Source organism: Phalaenopsis equestris, unplaced genomic scaffold, assembly GCF_001263595.1.
Source record: "Phalaenopsis equestris unplaced genomic scaffold, ASM126359v1 Scaffold000036, whole genome shotgun sequence".
Taxonomy (NCBI): domain Eukaryota; kingdom Viridiplantae; phylum Streptophyta; class Magnoliopsida; order Asparagales; family Orchidaceae; genus Phalaenopsis; species Phalaenopsis equestris.
In genome coordinates, this window is record NW_018164478.1 from 3,993,331 (window position 1) to 4,013,260 (window position 19,930).

Sequence of the window (19,930 nt, forward strand, 5' to 3'; positions counted from 1 at the left end):
TCAACTGGTATATCTAGATCTCGCAACAACAACAACACCAACCTTATCGCGTATATTTTCATTTAGCATTTTGTCTAAATCTCAATATTACATTGCTGGTCTAAAAATCAAATTTAGTTGCAAAAGATTATAGCAATGGATTTGCAGAAAAAACAACGCAATCGAACTCCAAGATAAAATCTACAAAAGCTTAAAACCAACCCAAAAAACCATTAAAAAAAACCCGCTTTCAGTTCCTTCAAATATTTTGATAAGCTCAATCATAATAAAAAAAAAGTTCAAGTTCATCTTTCATTATTTCTGAAGCGTGCTAGAAGATTCGTGATGATAGCTTAATAGTTTATCATTTTAACATTGCACGAGAATTCAACACACACTCAAATAAAAGAAAACAAATAAAAACACTAGAAGTTTTCACGTGGAAAACCCGAAAAGAAAAAAAAATAATGATTCTGGCCCGACTAAAGTATAAAGTGGAGATTACAATTATCGTCTATCGTCTCACAGGCTAGAAATGATTGAACACACTTTGTAGTTACAACGTTGGTAGAACGAGCATCATCATTTGAGCTCTAAAATGATAAAAAGTTGATGTTCGGGTAAAATAATTTCCGGAACTATCGGAAGAAGCTGTTTTACCAAACGAAAATAAATCTGCACGTCGAGCATTCAAAGCAAGAGAACAGAACTTAAACGCCTTCTCAAATTAAGCCAACTAGTTTTTGTAAGTCAAATAATCTATATTGTTAGTATAAATTAAGCCATGATTTAAATCGAAGGATTATGAATGCACTTACAAGATTCCCCTCATCATGCCTAACAATTAGTGTACAACAATTATTATTTCAGGAAAAAACAATAGAAAATCTATGCACTATTTTCTATTATTCGGAAACCAACAGAAAAGTGAAGGATGAGTTCCGTTCATGATTAATAATATAAATCATATCTCTAGGGGGGGAAAGCATGATCATTATTGTCCAATTATATCAGGAAACACATGCTGCAGCCAATCACACACAAGATCGGTAATAAAACCATCCGATCATTGAGAGTCGAGGCTGTTCGGTGTTATGGAAGGAACAGTGGATTTAAGAACCGTTACTGTAAATGGGGGGAGCCCTAACGGTAACAAAGGGTCACATGCCGAGCACGTGCGAGAGAGAAAAGGGAACGCGAAGCTTCGTAGAGAGGGGTACCGCCTGAGATCCGTTCACCGGCTTGTCGTTAACGGTCAAAATGAAGCGAGCTTCCAACGGTCACCAGAAAGAGCTTCCCCGCCCCATGGTCCTCATCAGACGGTGAACACGAAGCAGCCGGACATTACGGAACGAAGCTTTACTTTGCTTATACTTTGCGGCATTTTTTCCATGGAGCTGACAGAGGAGGAAGACGAACTGATAAAACCTCTCCTTCTCCCTTCACATTTCCAACTTTTAGTTTCCTCTATTTTGCTGTAGATGAAGAAGAAATTGGAGCGCCTAAGCTTCAAACTTGGATAAAAATCTGATTTTTTTTTCCTTGCTTTCTTCGGTTCTTTTCCTTTGCGGCATTTATGTTCGAAGGTTGCAGAGACTGAAAATGGTGGAAAAGCTTGATCAACGGAACCTCTGTTCGAGTGACAGGAGAATTCAGAAAAGCTTAGGTGCGTTTAGAGCTGAAGTAATGCTACATTTCGAGGTAATTCTTTTTATATATCGATAGTTTTTTAGATATTTTTTATATATATATATAGTTTATATAAACAAAGTTGGGCTTGATACACCTGCAAGTATATTCTCTGTTTTTCTAAACTTCACACTCACTTGTGCCTTAGCAGCATCATCTTTGTGTCAAATTTATGAATTTTAACTTTTTTTTCAATCCATACTGATTGCTGCAATAAGATTTGACAGAATGACAATAAAAGAAGGATTGATTATTCTTTCAAACTAAAATGTTGTTAGTATTATTGTAGGCCAAGCAGCAGCAAAGGTGCAACAATGGAGTGAGATCACTGAACCTTATTGGCTTCCTCATGCTGTGAAGACCTTCTATTTCCATCTAAACAGCCAATGCTTCTAAATTCTCTTCCAGACTGCGAAGGACTTGGACAAAATTGAAGTGCCTAATGTCAAGAATAAGCCTTATAATGATTCCTCCGAGAACCAGTCATGGCGTGAGATTATTGGGCTGAGCAGCCAGAGAGAAAACAGCCAAACGGAGGACCAAAGCCTTGAGCTTGTGAACTTTCTGACACATTGCGCTGAAGCAATTAGTACAGGTGATCATGCTTCTATAAACTACTTCCTATCTAGACTCGGAGAAATGGCGTCTCCAACTGGAACTACAGTTCACCGACTTGCAGCTTATTTCACTGAAGGTTTAGCAATAACTGCAGTAAAGCTCTGGCCTCATATTTTCTCCATCAATCCGCCACGCGATATAACGGAGCCAATCGATGATGATGAAGCCACTGCTCTCAGACTCCTCGACCAAGCCACCCCGATTCCAAAATTCATCCATTTCACTCTAAATGAGAGATTGATGAGAGCTTTTGAAGGGAAGGATAGAGTGCACATCATTGATTTGGACATCAAACAAGGACTTCAATGGCCAAGTCTTTTTCAGAGCTTGGCTTCCAGGCCCAATCCACCAAAACATGTGAGGATCACAGGGATTGGAGAATCAAAGCCTGAGATACAAAGCACAGGAGCGAGGCTAGCCGGGCTTGCTGATTCTTTGAATCTTCCTTTTCAGTTTCATGCCGTTGTGGACCAATTGGAGGATGTAAGGCTTTGGATGCTTCATGTAAAGGAGGGGGAATGCTTGGCTGTAAATTGTGTTCTTCAGCTGCACAAGATGCTCTATGATGACACAGGGGGATCTCTAAGGGATCTAATGTGTGTGGTTAGGAGCACAAATCCTGCAATAGTTTTGGTTGCAGAAGAAGAAGCTGATCACAACCACCATCAACTGGAGGTGAGGTTTGCAAACTCTTTGAATTACTACGCTGCAGTCTTTGATGCCTTGAATGTTAGTCTACCGGAGGATAGCTCGGAGAGATTGAAGATTGAGAAGATGTTTGCCAGAAAGATAAGGAGTATTATCGCTCGAGAAGGGACTGAAAGACATGAGAGTTTCAGCAAATGGAGTAGGAAGATGAAGGATTGTGGATTTGATAATGTGGGTATTGGAGATAGGGAGAAGATTCAAAGCCAAGTAATATTGAGGATGTACTCAGATTCTAACTTTTCTGTGGAGAGGAAGGAAGCAGATGGAGAAGCTCTTTGTCTAAAATGGCAAGAGCAGCAGCTTTATACTGTATCTGCCTGGGCTCCCATGGACGTTGCTGGAAGCTCGGCTGTCCCTCAGCCAGATTGATTGGGGTTCCAAAACTAACATGGTTTGATTAAGTTTCATCATCTTCTCAATATTCTGCTTGGATTCTTTTGCTCCTCTTAATGCTGAGATTTCTTACAGGAAGAAAGTTGAGATTTCTTTCTTACAGTCGATACTTCTTTTATTCTTTGATGAATACTTGTAATAGGCAAAGAAAGAAAGTGGAATAAGATTGATATCATTCTTTGATTAATTTATTAAGAGAACATATCACTGATTTGATGTTAATAATGTCATTTCTTACCCTAGAGTTTTTATAGTCATTCAACATCATTGTACTGAATGCTGATGCAATGAAAGTTTGTTTCTCGTGCTTCAGTTCTCTGAAAGTGATAATTGAGATTTTTTTTTTTGAATAATTAGGATTTGATTGGAGCTGTATATTTTGGCTTTCTTAATATTAATTGAGACAGGCTTTTAATATTAGATTATTGAATTTGGTAGGAGCATCTTGTGAGTTTGATGAACTTGAAATTATTTTGTCTATGTTGATTATTATCAAATAATAATTGCATATCAGTGATTATGAGTGTTGAGAAGGCAATAGCTAGGACTGCTAGAATATCAAAAACTGTGACTTGTTACCTATTTAACAAATCAAATTTACCTCATTTTTACATATGTGAGAATTTTGGCGCTTTGTTGTACGTTGGGTGAACTGATATGGCAATTTATGATAGGGGCAATGTCTACTTCAAAAAAAGTATTTTGCAAAACACCTCAAAAAGTCAAAATATTAATTTTCTATGTAGTTCAATTGTTCTAACAAGTTTAATAAGATATTCCATTAAGTTTTTGAATCTATGCGCCGATATCAGGTTAAAATGATACAATCTCGAATATATAAAAGATAAACACTTACAATTTGAGAGGTATACATATCTCCAATAATATATTTCTCTCTTCAGTTCTCTGAGATTCAAGACAACAATCACACATGACATAACTCTAAACATATTAAACCATATTTATACTCCACAATAATAACCAATGAATGACTAAATTGCCCTTTTAGTCTTCGTCCTAACATAAGTCTTTAATTTTTTTGGTGGGCATGTTGGCGACTTAATGGAATATAAGGTGGATGGCGCCGTTGACACCGATCTAATAGTACTCCCCTTTCAAAAAGTCACCTTGTCCTCAAGGGAAAAGGGAGGAAACTGTTGTTGGATCAAATTATAGAGCTCCCACATGACGTCATAACTTGGTAATCATTTCAATTTAACCAGAAATTTGTAGTGGCCTCATGAGTTTGAAATATAGTTTTGTATACATCCGTCGGCCGCATTTGAATATGATGGTATACTGACTTCAAGTCAATCTTGGAAAATACTGCAGCCCCAAATAGCTCTAGTAGCTCATCGATCATTCGGGTGGAAAATTTTTCAGGCACTATTTCTTTATTCACTGCCAGATTATCCACACAAATACACCATCCCCTATCTTTTTTCTTCAACAACTAGACTAGGTTAGAGAAGGGCTCACACTAAGTTGTATGCTTTCAAACTCCAATAATTCTTGTGTCAATATCTTGATCTCTTCCTTATGAACCTGGGGTAGAGATATGAGTGTACATTGATGGGAGAAAACCTCGATCCCAAGGTTATTACATGCTCGTGTTCCCTTCAATACTGCAATTCACGTGGCAACTGAAAAACTTCTACAAATTATTATAGGAACTATTAGATTGGTGCAAGACTCTCTGTCAATTTCGTATCATGTGTCTTTTTCATGCAATGCAGCTCAATCAAGTATCCCAACCCTATGTCATGTATTATCCTAATAATGGTTTTGAGTGTCCTTATGGTCTTGAAGAACTAAGGTCACTGTGAAATCACACCATCTTGTCTCCCGTCTAAAACTCCATTGCTAGGAGTTTTCAATTCATCTTAGTCTCCCCTAAGGACTACAACCATTCCATACCCAATATTACGTCAATATTCCCTAAATTCAAGGAAAGAAAATTCTCCATCACCTAAATACCTTGTAGTATTACAATCACTCATTTACAAACCCTCATGTTCTTCTCCACCCATCTCATCCATATAACGACTACAAAATTGCTCGTGTCAACCTTCTCAAGCCCCAATTATTTCACTTCTTGAGTAAGGATGAAGTTGTGGATGGTTTTATTATCTACCAAAACCACTACCCACTATGTCTTGTTCTTTGATATGTCTCTAAGGTTTCATATAGGTTTTAATTGTAATAAGTCCTATATAAACACGCACGTACACACATTTGCACTGTCGCAACCACTTTGGCACTGTCGCAAAACAGAAAAACGAGTAAACAGACAATAGAGAAAAAAAAGCTATACTTTCATAATCATTATGAAGCAAAACAGAAAAACGAGTAAACAGACAATAGAGAAAAAGGAGCTATACTTTCATAATCATTATGAGCAAAAAGGTGTCTGTCAAAATGATTACAACAATGATTACATCATATATATATACACACATATATATGTATATATGAAAGATATATATGATGTAATCATTTTGACAGGCACCTTTTCGCTTCATAATGATTATGAAAGTATATATATATATATATAGGAGCCTCTACAATCAGCACTACCGTATATACATATAATACGAATAAAGGTTTAAAATTAATACTGGCAAGGAAGTATTAGATATAGCAACTGTTGCTTATAAGAGTATTTGATTGCATTAGTTCCCCTTTGGTTCAGAAGAACTCGACCAAAGTTCGGTAACTTGCAAACATCTATCATCCGGTGGATGATACTCATATAGATCAGCTACATTGAAAGTGGAATAGATATTCAAATCACAAGGAAGTGTCACCACATACTCATTATCATTATTAAACTTTATTTCACTAGGAAATGACCCAAATTTTCATGGTTTTAGGGCATCGTTCCTTACGGAGTTGAATCATCACAAGATCCCCAACATTAAAAACCTTTCTTCTTTGATGTTCATCGGCTTGTTGCTTGTACTTCTCAATGATCTTGATAATTTATGTTTCACATTGCATAACATTTCATCAGTCACTCGCCATTTTCATCTCTTGAGAACTTTTCATTTTAAGAATTACAGCTACATCAACTATATGATTTGGTTCTTTAGAATACACAATACTGAAAGGTGTCTTTCTTGTAGTTTTATTTGTCATAGAATTAAAATTATATTCCACCTAACCCAAGACATCATCCCATTACTTTGGATGTTCACCTGCAAGACTTTAAATTATATTATCTAACGAGTGGTTACCACTTCAATTTGTCCATCATATTGTGGATGATAGGCTGAACTAAATTTAAGTTCAGTTTGTAGTTGCTTCCACAATTCACGCCAGAAACAATTAAAAAATTGGACATCACAATCCGAAGTGATGCTTCTTAGAATGCCATGTAGACGAACTATTTCCTTAAAGAAAAGATTTGCGACATTTATTGCATCAAATATTTTCTTGCAGGCGATAAAGCGAGTCATTTTTTAAAACCTATCAACCACCACCATAATAGAATCAAGTTCTCTTTTGATTTTTGGAAGTCACAAAACAAAGTCTAAACTAAAATCTTCCCAAATTGAATCCCGAACCTGTAATGGAGTATATAGGCCAGTGTTCTAATTGACACCCTTAAATGTTTGGCAGACTTGCATTTCTCAACAAAGCAACAAATATCTCGATGAAATCAGGGCCAAAGAATCTAGCTTGAAGGAGAGCTAGCGTCTTGTATCTTCCCACATGAGCGGCCAACCCAACATTATGCATTTCTTGAATGAGCTAATGCTGAAGGGATGTATTTGGAATACAAAGCTGACCGACTTTGAAGAGGAATCCTCGTTGAATGGAATAATTACCAGTTGATTTGTGATCAATGCACTGTGACCATGGAATTAAAAAATCATCTTCATCTGCATATTGCTCGCAAAGTGTTTCCATGTTCGTGATTATGGATTGGATAGCAACTAGAAGACTCGCTCTTCATCTTAGAGTGATGTTATTTTAGTAGTTGTAGCTCTAGTGACAAAGTTGTAATTATGGGCAATCAAATTATTAAAAGGTGTAAACGCTTTAGATATATCGGGTCTATTGTTCAAGGTGATGGTGATATAGATGAGGATGATATTAGTAGAATTCAAGTTGGTTGATTGAAGTAGAGGAATGCTTTCGGTCTATTATGTGATAGAAAATTACCGCTTACACTGAAAGGAAAATCTTATAAGATGGTGGAGAGACCTGCAATGCTCTATCGCGCAAAATGTTGGCCTCTAAAAGACAAGCATGAAACTAAGTTAAGTGCTGTCGAGATAGAATGCTTAAGTCGATTTGTGGCTTTACGCTTAGAGGGGCTTTAAACTTAGAGACAAAATACGATATGAATATATATGTGATAGGGTTAGTGTAGCTCCAGAGCTCCAGGGCAGTCAAAATTAGAGAGCGTTGCCTTTGCTGGTTTGGTCACATTAAACATCGACCATTTGATGATACGGTTAGGAGAGTAGATGTTTTAGATTTGACTTATGTTAGGAAAGACAGATGTAGACTAGAATAACTTGGGCATATTGTATAAAAAATGATCTTAATTTATTAGAATTAAATGAAAATATGACACTCAATAGGACACAATGGAGAAAAAGAATTCATGTAGCCGACCTCATTTATTGTGATAAAAAGCTTGTTATTGCTGTTCTTGTTGTTGTTCTTAGGCTTAGACTGTCCGCAACTTGATTGCTATAGCTGGATTTTTGTGCTTTTGTACAAAACTAATTTTTTGGAGAAATACAATCCATCTTATGTGCATTCGATTTAAATTCTTGTGTTTGAAAAAATTGAAATAATTTACGATTGCTAAGAAGCATAAACTTCTGTGAAATTAAATAATGCTCCCATTGTTTGAGTGCCAGAACCACATCATTCAATTCATGTTCGTATGTAGACCACTTTTGTCCCGGAGCACTAAGTTTCTCGCTGAAAAATTCGATAGATCGATTTTTCTGAGATAGAACTCCTCCTATTCCTATAGCAGGAGCATCTATTTCCACTTGGGAAGGTTTATCAAAGTCACATCGCTAGAACTGATGCAAAACTTAGGTGATATTTAATGGCAGCAAAGCTTGACTAATGTTCATCACCAAAGAAAAATAATTTATGCTTCAAACAGTCTGTAATCAAAGCCACAATGACGCTGAAATTTCGAATGAATATGATAGAAATTAGCGAGTCCATGAAAACTTCATGTTTCAGTAAAATTTGTTGGTGTTGGTCATGAATTGAAAACCTCCACCTTTCTCAGATCAATTTTAATGCCATGCCCTGTTTGGACACAACAAAACCCAAAAACGGCATCTCTTCCATCGCAAACTCACACTTGGAAAGATTCTGAAAAAGCTTGTGATCGCATAGAGTCATTAAAATCAATTTTAAGTGGTGCAATGAGGATCCAAAGAAGGCTATACAGAATAATATCATTAAAATATACCACACAAAAAATATTAGTCTGATGAATGTGCTTCGTGCATTACATAAGCCAAATGACATGACTCTTGACATTCATATAGGCCTTCTCATGTCTTGAACTTAGCTTTCAATTCATCTCTTTCACCAATTCTATTTTGATATAGCCGTTAAGAAGATATAGTTTTAAAAAATAATTGGCTCCACCCAATCTATTGAATAGTCGTCTAGGCGTGTTGTGCATCCGTCCGCCAAAGCCGTTAAGAAGATATAGTTTTAAAAAATAATTGGATCCACCCAATCTATTGAGTGTCTAGGCGTGTTGTGCATCCGTCCGCCAAGTCGCGACCGGCCCTCCGATCTCATGGGGACCGCCGTGTTCAACGACGGCGTGACCTCAGCGGTGGTGGGTGTCGGAGATGGAACAGGGGGAGGAAAAGACGGCGTTATTTGGAATGGAACTGACGGCGCCGCCGGAGTCTTTTATGGGGACGACGGGCGTTATTGATGGACGGATGGGGAAAGCAGGCATGGGTTTAATGGCTTGTTTTGGGCTGTTCATGTATGGATGAGGAGTAGTTAGGAGTTATTATTAAGGTTAGTTTCGGGCAGCTTATAAGAGCGGGTCGTATTGTTTGGTTCGCGTGTTTCATCAGCTTATACGAAATTGTGTTTGGGTTTTTACACTAAACGCAGGCCGCGGTTCGACAGTTCGCCCCCTGCGGCGGGCCCGCGGGCCGCGTTTCAAGATAAGCAACTTATCTTGAAACACACAAACTGCCCCAAACGGACCCTAAGTCTGGAATGATTGGTGGTATTTTGATAATATTTATCATCAACAATGTCAAAATAATATCAAATATATACCTATCAGCACATATCTTATGAAAATGTAATAATTTTTCAGTAGTTAGGACAGTTATCGATTTAATTTTGTGCCGAGTTCTACTCGAAAAGTCAAATGAATTGAGTGTTATTTGAAACGGGCTCGTGATTTATTATATTTTATTTTGAGTCAACTCACTTTTGAATTGTCTCAAGCTCATTTTGACTCAAAGTTGAAATAAATTGGCTCAAATTCAATTATTTAGATACGTTCATGTCCCAAATTAGCTCTATCAAGCTCGAAAGTTAAAATAGTTGGGCCAAATTGAGTTATTTGGACCTGCTCTAGCTCGAAATTGGATCATGAGTTGTAACATTCAATTTTATTTAGCACTATATACATGTATAATTTTTTTTAAGTAAGCAAATAAATCGAGCCGATCTCAAGCCGATCTCAAGCAAATTTATGGTTCATAATGCAAATAAACAAAAGGGAAATTATGATTTTTTTATTACTTTTTAGTTAATAATTTTATTGTTTTATTTTAATATTTTATATTATGATTTAATAATAAATTGATGAAAAGCAAAGGTTTATATTATATGAGTTCTTTAAAAAAAATGATTTAGTTCTTTATTAAATATTTAAATTAATAAGCAAAATCTGTTTATATTAATTGGATTAAATAAAATTATAGAACCTTATCCTCAAATTAAGTATTTGCATTATAGAATGCTTTGAAAATGATATATAATATCTTTTTATCTCCTAGATTTAAAAAAGGGGGAAAACCCTAGAATAATTAAGACGAGAATAAATAATTTAAAAAATGCATGATAAATAGTTAAATACCGATTAGCTTAAATATTAAGTTATTAATCCCCCACATAGTGGGATTAAGGCTTTGTTGTTGTTATATAATATAAATAAACATCATCAAGCCATTTTATATGACATTTTTAATAATAAAAACTTAATTTTTGCCTCCTTTAAATAACCAAGTGGCCTTCACAAACATACCAACTAATTCCTATGTATTTACATATCATACACCAAAACTTCACCTTTACATTTATACTGCCCAAATATTTCACATCACGTCTAAAATACACATTTTCATGCATAGACAGCATGAGGCATGTAAAAAAATTGAAGCTTTGGTGACTGATATGTAAATAAACAGAATATGATTGGCATGTATGTAAATATGCATAAGGATAAAAGACTATCAAATAAAAAGGATGATAAAATTAGTAATTTACAGTTACAAATCTTCAAATTACAGTTCAAATATGCAAAAGAAAATCAAAGTCTGTTTTACAGCACTGCAGTAAGATTTTACAGAAAGTTTAGATGAACACCAAAGAAGCATTATGAATCAATAGAACTCCAGCTGCGCTTTAATATGACGATAATGAAGACCAGAACAGAGAGCATGAAGGAAGAACTCACCAAATCACTTACAGTTTCCATGGTGTTTTCTTTCGTCTGTTGATCGAAGAGTTTGCTCACAAGATTGAAGATATCGTCCATAAATTTCATCACTGCTGCTTTGGCAATCCCGAAAAGCCAGCTTAAAATCTGGGCAGTAATGTCAGGGTTTGCATCTGAAGCATATTCCACATGTTTCAAGTACTTGTCTGGATGAGTGAGTGATTCAGAGTTAGCTTATTGGAAGAGAAAGAAAGAACGGATTCTTTATTTTTATTTTGTTTTGTTTATGTTTTGATCACAAAGAAAATATATTTGATATGTTTGATTAAGATATAGTTGTTTTTAGGAATAATCAAAACACCTGAATATTGTTTTGAGTGTTCAAAAATATGTTAATTTATTTTTAGGAAAAAAATAGAAATATGTAAAAGCACACCAACCAAACATGTTTTAAGAAACAACTGAAAAAATAAAAAACAAAATAAGATTGATCCCAAACAGACCCATAGGGTGGGCGAAATTTTAAGCATTAAATAATATATTAAATAATAAAAAAATAATAATAAAATGAATACAAAATCATCTCTAATGCCAACTTAAATGTTATGATACGATACTAAGAGTTATTTTTTCATCAAATATTTTTATCACATAATCATCTGCATAAAAAAATATATATCAGATCCCCCTCATCATCAATGATTTTAATAGACACAGGTGTTTGGGATTCCACAACATCGTTTACTGTTTGTTGCTCTGATTGTTCAATATCTACAAGTAATCTCACACCCCTAATAGATAAGAGTATCGGTTTCGGTTGATATTTGAACATCCGGTTGAATGTCTAAAAAACAATAACTAGTCAGACAATATAATCATATTTATGAAATGAAAATATAAATATACAAGAATGTAAAATTTAAGAAAAATATATAGATAAATGGTTAAGTTGGGCATATTTTTTTTATAAGAATTAGACAGAATCATAAATTGAGGGTGTGCAAACTCAAACTTAATATTTTTATAAGGTAATAAAATATTTGGAGCGCTCATTCCGTGCGGAAGCCGGATGTGTCCAATTAGAAATTTTAAATAATAATAATAGTAATAAATCGGGGCCCACTGACATACAATTTTTGTAGGGGGGTGTTTTGATTGGTTCACCGTGCGTATTTCTGCGTGCAGTAAACGTATGTAATAATTTTTTAATATTTGAGAGCTATAAGATGGTTCCGCCCATGAGAAAGAAAAGCTAATAAGGTTTCAGAATATAAGGTAATAAAATATTTGGAGCGCTCATTCCGTGCAGACACCGGACGCAAATTGCGTCCCGTGTCCAATCAGAAATTTTAAATAATAATAATAGTAATAAATCGGGTTTTTGATTGGTTCACCGTACGTATTTCTGCGTGCAGTGAATGTATGTAATAATTTTTCAATATTTGAGAGCTATAAGATGGTTCCACCCATGAGAAAGAAAAGCTAATAAGGTTTCAGAATCAAAAAGTAGAAAGATTGATTTGATGATGAACGTCAAGCTCATCCTATCTCTTTATTTATAGATTTGGGTTAAGATTCAGTGCTATAAGGGAATGATAATCGTTGAGAGATATAGAAAATTTTACATTGGAATGCTAAGAAGCGAAGAAATTTGGTTGGTTGATGTTTAAACGAATTCGGATAAATGTTATGTTAAAGTTAGAGTTCTCTTTGGCAAATTCCTAGAGTAATTCTTTTTGCAAGTTCTTCTGATCAAAGAGTATGTGCTCTTGATTTACATACGACCCAATTCCTTTTTATTTATATATCTAACACTTAACATTCAAATCTTTCATATTACCTAAAAAATTTCATTGTTTAACTTTAAAAAAGTGAAATATAGGTTCTCATGCATAGGTAAGGTGGTATGTATGTAAAAATTAAAGTTTAGGTGTTAGATGTGTGTAGATACAAAGGAATTGAGTGGTATGTATGTAAATCATCCTTTAATTTTTTTTTAACATGACATTCTCATATAAGAAATGACAGTGGTTCCTTTGATGGCAACTCTACTGTTTCCAGTTCTAGAAAAAATAAAGCTCCCTCGCCAGTATATGGAACTTGTTCAATTCGGTCCAGTTCTAGAAAAAATAAAGCTCCCTCGCCAGTAAATGGAACTTGTTCAATTTCCTCACAATACCATCAAGCATCATGATAAATATACTCCCTACACCAATAGAACGACAAGCTTGATCTTTATCCAGAGTTACTGCACTGCTATCAAGTTTATTGTGCGTACAAAACTACCCTCGATGAGAATAAATCTGATAGGTAGCACCTATAACTACAGATAACGATACATTTGAATCAACCTTTTCACATCTTTTCACAATGAAATAGGTGTGAGTATACAACTTTTTTTCTCTCTACTTCAGCTACGAACAATCTTTCATCCAATGACCAGTCTCTAAGCAGAAAGTAAGCTGATTTTTTCCAAGACTGCCCCACGCGATTTAACTCGCTTTTGAGAAATGTCGTCACTGCCACCTTTATTTGTCAAATTCTTCTTCCTCTTCTCAGATCTGACATGTTGGAGTGTAAGCTTCTTAACTGTCTCCATCCTTGCAAACTCATTGTTCCTTTGGCGGAACTCATGATTTAATAACTTTGTAGTCACTTCATCATAATTCAAGACCTTATTCTCATGAATATGTATTATAGTGAAGTTGTCCTACTCATTTGGAAGCGAATTCAACAAAAGGAGCGTCTTAACTTTATTTTCAACCTTCTCGTCAAAGTTTAACAATCTGCTAACAGCTTTGTGAAGTTATTAAGTGATCAACAATAGTAACCCCACGTCTAGTCTGAAATCCGTAAAGTTTATGTTTTATATGGAGACGGTTTTCTACATTGTTCGTGAGATATTTGTTCTCCAGTATTATCCACAATTTCCGTACAGAAGTCTCTATAACACAGCGCATCTATTACTTTATATTGCAATATGTCAAAGTTTTCTTTCCCGTCAAATTTCGTCACATCAATTTTTATGGAATGTATAACTACCTGATGAATCAACTTTTTCACCGCCATAGTGGACGTTGAAGAGCCTGTCATCATGTCATCATTCATTATTCTTGTTGTCAGAATCTTTTTCCCAAAAAAAAATTCTCCTAACATAATACTTGAAAAAAAAAAGGAAAAACAAACAACAAAAATGATTCACCTCAAAAAATAAAAATGTCACAAAAAATAAAATTCTTTTTTTTTATTTTCTTTCCTTTTTTTCTTTCTTTAAGAAAAAAATTCATTAAAAAACTTTTTTTTTTGCTTTCCCAAATATCCCTCCAGCAATTTTAAAAGAATATTTGGAAATCGTTTTCCTTCACGAACCCACGCAAGCAACTTTCCTTATTAAAAACATCCAAAAGTACTTTCCTTTTTACCTTTTTTTTTACTATTCCCGAAATCCCACTGTGCATAAGCGAAGCTTTCATTTTTCAATTGTTTCACTGTTACATGCTGTTCCATGAAATTTCCTTCCTGCCATAGCCGCCGAAGTCCTTGAGCCGCGCACCGAATCTTCACGTCCAAGCCATCGGTCTGCGCTGAACCTCTAAATATGCTTGCAAAGCACATCTAATCACCTGCTGCAAAAAATTATGACAACACAAGCTGGATTTGCTATTGTCTAAGGCCAAACCGCACTCCGATCACGAACTCGAAGCTCTGATATAAATTGTTATGCCGAAACAAAAAAATTTATACAACAACAATCAAACACAAAAGATTTAAGTGGTTCGAATTTAAGTTGAATCGCCTACGTCCATGGGAAGAGAAATTTCACTAGCACCCAATGGAAAGAGAAAAAAACTAAGGGTTATAACTCACGCTCATCACCATGTTATCCTCTCATGAACCCTAAGTCCCTTTTATAGAGAACGATTGCGGCAAATTACCCCTGATTACATATAAACCATAAATACAACACATTAAGCATTATTTAGATTGCAGATGAATTCAGGAAATAGTACTTATTGAGTAAGAAAATTCAAGCTGCCATGATGAAAATTAATCTCAATAAACTTTAAAAATTTTCACATGGAAGACTCCTGAGAGAGAAAATCATGAGGCCTTGCAAAGAGTTGGAAGAAACAAACATTTGATAAATTGTTACGGTGTATCATCAAAATTTTTACAAAATTTAACTAAATTATTACAATTACGTACCCACATGATATGTTTTCTTGAATTCTCGAACCATCTCATTCTTCATGACAGCATTCCAGACAGCTTTGTCAGTTGACAATGAAACCACCATGTCCTGAATTGTTTTCAAAGATCAGTAAATAAGATCCATACAAAATGTGTAGCCCGATAACCAAACAAAGTTCCAGCTTTAAATTTGAGCTAATAGTTAATTTAGTATAAAATTTATTAAGTATTAATATTAGCTTTTATTAAATAATGCAGAATTTTTTTTATAAATTGATTAAGAAATAAAATTCGGAAGAGATAGAAGGTGAAGAAGGAAATGAAATATAAGGTTTGAAATAAAATCAGAATTTTATTCATTGGAGAGTTTCAAAACATTAATTCATGTGGTTTGTAAAACATTATATTGCTTATTAAGTAATAATAATATTAGATTAAATTCTAAGTCAATGATAATAATGTAGATTAATTTCAAATTAAATTTAATAATAATATTAAAAGTTACTTATTTGAAGATAGTGCATATATGAAAATTTAGTAATTATAATTTGAGATTGGGCATGATAAAAAAATCAGTATATGAGATGTGAAATGTTAATTGATGTAAGAGAGCAATAAATATGATGAGAGAAAGACACATGAAAAGAGAGTTGAGTGATTGAATATATATAAGTAAGCATTAATCATACACTTAATGATATATAAGGTGTTATGACAAAGAAGAAATAACCAAGCAAGTTTTGTGATTAAGTTGGGTTATTACATTTATGTTTGTACTAAATATATTTCTTTTAATATAAATAAAACTTTGAAATCTAATCAGAACCAAATTTGATTTCTTCAGATTATTACAGGACATAATTATACCTGTGAATGAAAATGAAAAATGAAAAAGGCTTGAAAAATGAAATAAAAAGTTTGTAACCTAATAGGTACAAATTTTGAAATGATACTCCTCAGATGACTACCCAAATGAAATGCAAATGAAAATATTTAAAAGGTTCTAATTAAAAAATATATTTAATGTTTAAAAGTTGTAAGAAATGAAATAACAATGTTAATCATTGTTTTTTTTCAGCATTCATATTAGAGCATTTGCATAGAAATTTACCATACATTAGAACTATGATTATTCACTAAGTTAAAGCTTAATATATTGCATAACTGCTTATTTCAGGAAAAAAAAAAAAAGCCATCTATTTTAAAATGGTTGCCAAGAGAGAATATACTTATAGAAAAAGGGAAACAAGTTAAAATAATTATCTTAACATTATCTTATCTTGTGTTAGGTTTTTTTTTAATTGAAATGATTGTTGCAAGTATATTGTCTTTACTAATTGATTTGAATAATATATTAGATAGTTTATGGTTAAGTGACTCCTTAATGTTTGGGTGATTATTTTATATTATTGTAATTGACAAATATAACATTGTTCTCTAACCGTACGTTCCCATTTTGGTGAATTCAAGCTCTCAAGAAGGATCTTGGTAGACAAAGTGTTATTGATAGTTAGGACTTCTCCACACTTCCTTATTAGTTTAGGATTTTATCAATTCCGCAATTCTCATAATTTGTACTCAAAATTTAGGATATGTTTATGACAGCTTTCTCTCTGCTTTGATTTTCAGACCGCCACCACGGTTATATTTGGGGAACTGTTTTTTTGCTGCTTTTTAGAGGTTTATGTGGTAAAAAAAAATTTTCAACTTGAGTTGTTAAAGTGTTGCGGCTGCCAGAAAGACAGCATCAGACTTTTTGAAAATAAAATAAACTTGTAATGATAACTGTAGCTTTTTAAAAAATAATTTCTTCTACAATAATTTCATAACTATTTCTTCAAATAGTTGTAGCTGCCTCAAACACACCCTTAGACAGTTAAGAAAATGTATGCTTATTCCCCCCTTTCATGTAAGCTAAAATTTACCAAACCAGAAAAAATAGTAGTGCTCTTGTGGTTGCAATGTTATCTCCATATCACATTTGTGTCTGCTACAGGTTTTTTTTATCCTCCTAGTTTAATTTGACTGCTACATTAAACAATCCCAAATAGAATTTTCAAGCAACGTAGAACTTTCTGATTGTTCTATAAAGAAACACAAAAAGAAAACGATGATGTATATATCGAAAGTGAAATGTGCAGTAAAAAACCAGCATATGACTATAATATACCTTAACAGATGAATTTACCAAAAGGAGATGCAGCGCATTTAGAATTTTATGTTGAGTCTGAGAAAGTACTGAGCTCGATTTGTAAATCTGTTGTCCAGGCCGACTTCGTTCTAACCCGGATAAAGATTTTATCTTCACCTGTTCATGCAGCAAAGGTGTTCGATCAATTGCAGCTTCGAAGATCTAACCCACGTATACATTTTTTCTTCACCTGTTCGTGCAGCAAGGGCCTTCGAACAATTGCACCTTCTGAAAAGAAGTTCGCTTCATCTCCAGCAAAGCGGGAGATAGTCTGCGGCAATGGTATCCTGAATTAAAACAAGGAATCAAAGATTACCAACTAAGTATAATGAAATCATGGCTGCATCTGTATTACAAATAAAAAGCTCACATCTGAAGGTCGTGGACTGCATCCACGGCTTCCTGCTTCGATGGGGCCGACCCAAATATATCAAGCGCTAAAAATCCCATCCCTGCTTGGGCTCGCTCTTCTCTACCGTCCCCCCTGTAGGGTTTGAAGCTTCGTCAATGAGTCACAAGCCGGAACGAGAACGCAGCTCAATGTTTTTGAAGAAGAAACAGAGAGAAGTGCGGCGGTAAATAGGGGCTTGAACCAGACGACGCGCACGGAAGCGGAGCTCGTCGGCGAGTTATAGCGACGCCGGCTGTTGTACGCGGTCACCGGATAATCTCTCCTGCTGAAGTAGTTGGAGGTAGTGGACGACAAGGCTTTCAGCACTGATAAAGCTGCCTGGTAACGCAAACCCAGTGTAAAAATCCTAGTAAACCTTGTAAAAATTTGTTTTTTAAACATTAACTTTATTTTGAGATAAATATGGTACATAAATAATAGTAATGATAATAAGCACTCTACCAAGGAGAAATTCATAAATAAAAAGGAGCATTTGCATGCATGGCGCACCATCCTTGTGCATTTACATATCTCGCAAGCAAACTTTAATAGGTTACCCAAACATTTTTCAAATCAAAGAGTATTACATTGTAATAGTATTCTCATTTTGATGATATCTAAAGAAAAAGTCTAGGAAGTTCATGAATGAATACTCTGTTGTCAAATCAACCAACGCATCAATTCATGACAATGGGTGACTATTCTGTGGGCAAAAGACATTTCTGTTAGTGAAGTTGATACACAATCTCCATTTGTCCTTCACTTTATTTATCATCACCACGTTGACAAGCTAGTCTGGATACTGCACTTCTCATGTGAAACCATAACCCATTAACTTTGCAACCTACTGTTCAATTAGTAGAGCCAGGTTGTAGTGGCTACGACCTGGATTTTTGCTTAAGTGGTTGAGCTTTGTGCTTCATATTCGAACAATGACAAATGATCTCAATGCTAACTCTTGACATTTCATCAAAGGGGTCTAAGCGAGGACATCACGACGACTCTTTAGAAAAGTGATGAGCAAATTCTTGAGATCTTCACTAAAATTAGTGATGATTAATAAGGTTCTTTCTGTTTGTTCGTCGGAAAAATGCACCGCCTCTGGGAGCTTGGCGGTTTCAAGACCATTTTCTTTGTTATTATTGAGCAAAAGATATTTCAATACATTATTTATGGCACTCGAGTAGCAAGTTGAGATTGGACAAGATCTATCGAGTGGTGATGAGATGTTTGCTAGTTGGAAAATTGGCGATGATGTGGTAGGTGGATGTTACTGCCTTGAAACTGTTCAACACCGGCTTGCCAATGATGTCATTCTACAAATTGGGGGCTCTACGACGATATATCAGTTATCGTCGTGTATGGATGTTCTCCTTCTTCCCAAGTGATGGAAGGGGGATTACCCTGCTCGCCTCTTTGCGTTGTTTGGAGAAACCAAAAAGCATTCTCGTATTTTCAAGTGATCATTTTAATAGGAAATTTATGGGACTATTAGTGTCCATCAGGATGAAATTGATTTTGATAATCATTGATAAATGTTGTGATTACGATGACATTGTTGAGAGGATTACTGCTAACAGGTTGATCAACATCTAAGAATATTAAGAAGAAGATGGATTTGTATAGCATGCTAGCCAGAGTAGTTCAACAGACCTCCCTAGTCCTTTAACCTCTTCGTGTTTGACCTTCGTGAAGCCTCATGTCTGTCTCCTCCAAAGATGGTTGATACAATTCCAACGATGTGGACTAGCTTCGTTGGAGCACACTCATTGTTATTGTCATAGATAAGTTCCTTACCATTTTGTTGAGTATGGGCTTCTTAGACCATAAATTATTGTAGTTTCCCTGCCTTAATTAGCCCATCAATCAAATAATGAAGATATTGACACTCCTCATTGCCATGACTACGATCTCAGCGGTACGCACATTATAAGTTTGGATAACAAGCTTGCATACCTACTTTTAAAAGGAACTGTTTTCTGAAGCAATCATTATGTTGGGTGGCATCCACCACTTTCGGCAATGGAAACACTCAATGGTTTGACTTCAACGAAAGGAGGATAAGCTTATTGTCTCTTGTCTT

General features: G+C 34.9%; 2 protein-coding genes across 2 annotated transcripts; one reads left to right on the top strand and one right to left on the bottom strand.

Annotated features, from left to right (window-relative positions):
- The first annotated feature begins 960 nt into the window (after window positions 1-960).
- LOC110018867 (scarecrow-like protein 28) lies at window positions 961-3,484 on the top strand. Its single transcript, XM_020716330.1, has 3 exons — window positions 961-1,680; window positions 1,958-1,987; window positions 2,077-3,484. The coding sequence occupies exons 1-3, from the start codon at window positions 1,582-1,584 to the stop codon at window positions 3,361-3,363; spliced, it is 1,416 nt and encodes a 471-aa protein (XP_020571989.1). The 5' UTR covers window positions 961-1,581; the 3' UTR covers window positions 3,364-3,484.
- A 7,386-nt stretch (window positions 3,485-10,870) lies between these two features.
- On the bottom strand, window positions 10,871-18,208 carry LOC110018969. Its single transcript, XM_020716463.1, has 5 exons — window positions 17,827-18,208; window positions 17,647-17,743; window positions 17,436-17,573; window positions 15,281-15,374; window positions 10,871-11,280 (listed from the first exon to the last, which is right to left on the bottom strand). The coding sequence occupies exons 1-5, from the start codon at window positions 17,904-17,906 to the stop codon at window positions 11,012-11,014; spliced, it is 678 nt and encodes a 225-aa protein (XP_020572122.1). The 5' UTR covers window positions 17,907-18,208; the 3' UTR covers window positions 10,871-11,011.
- Between the last annotated feature and the right edge of the window lie 1,722 nt (window positions 18,209-19,930).

Excerpts from the sequence above, each read along its gene's own strand:
- LOC110018969 (XM_020716463.1), bottom strand. The coding sequence starts at position 17,906 with ATGGGATTTTTAGCGCTTGATATATTTGGGTCGGCCCCATCGAAGCAG. Across the intron at positions 17,744-17,826 it reads GCAGTCCACGACCTTCAGAT|GATACCATTGCCGCAGACTA; the intron begins GTGAGCTTTTTA and ends GTTTTAATTCAG. Across the intron at positions 17,574-17,646 it reads GGCCCTTGCTGCACGAACAG|GTGAAGATAAAATCTTTATC; the intron begins GTGAAGAAAAAA and ends CTGCATGAACAG.
- LOC110018867 (XM_020716330.1), top strand. The coding sequence starts at position 1,582 with ATGGTGGAAAAGCTTGATCAACGGAACCTCTGTTCGAGTGACAGGAGA. Across the intron at positions 1,681-1,957 it reads AAGTAATGCTACATTTCGAG|GCCAAGCAGCAGCAAAGGTG; the intron begins GTAATTCTTTTT and ends GTATTATTGTAG. Across the intron at positions 1,988-2,076 it reads AGCAAAGGTGCAACAATGGA|ACTGCGAAGGACTTGGACAA; the intron begins GTGAGATCACTG and ends ATTCTCTTCCAG.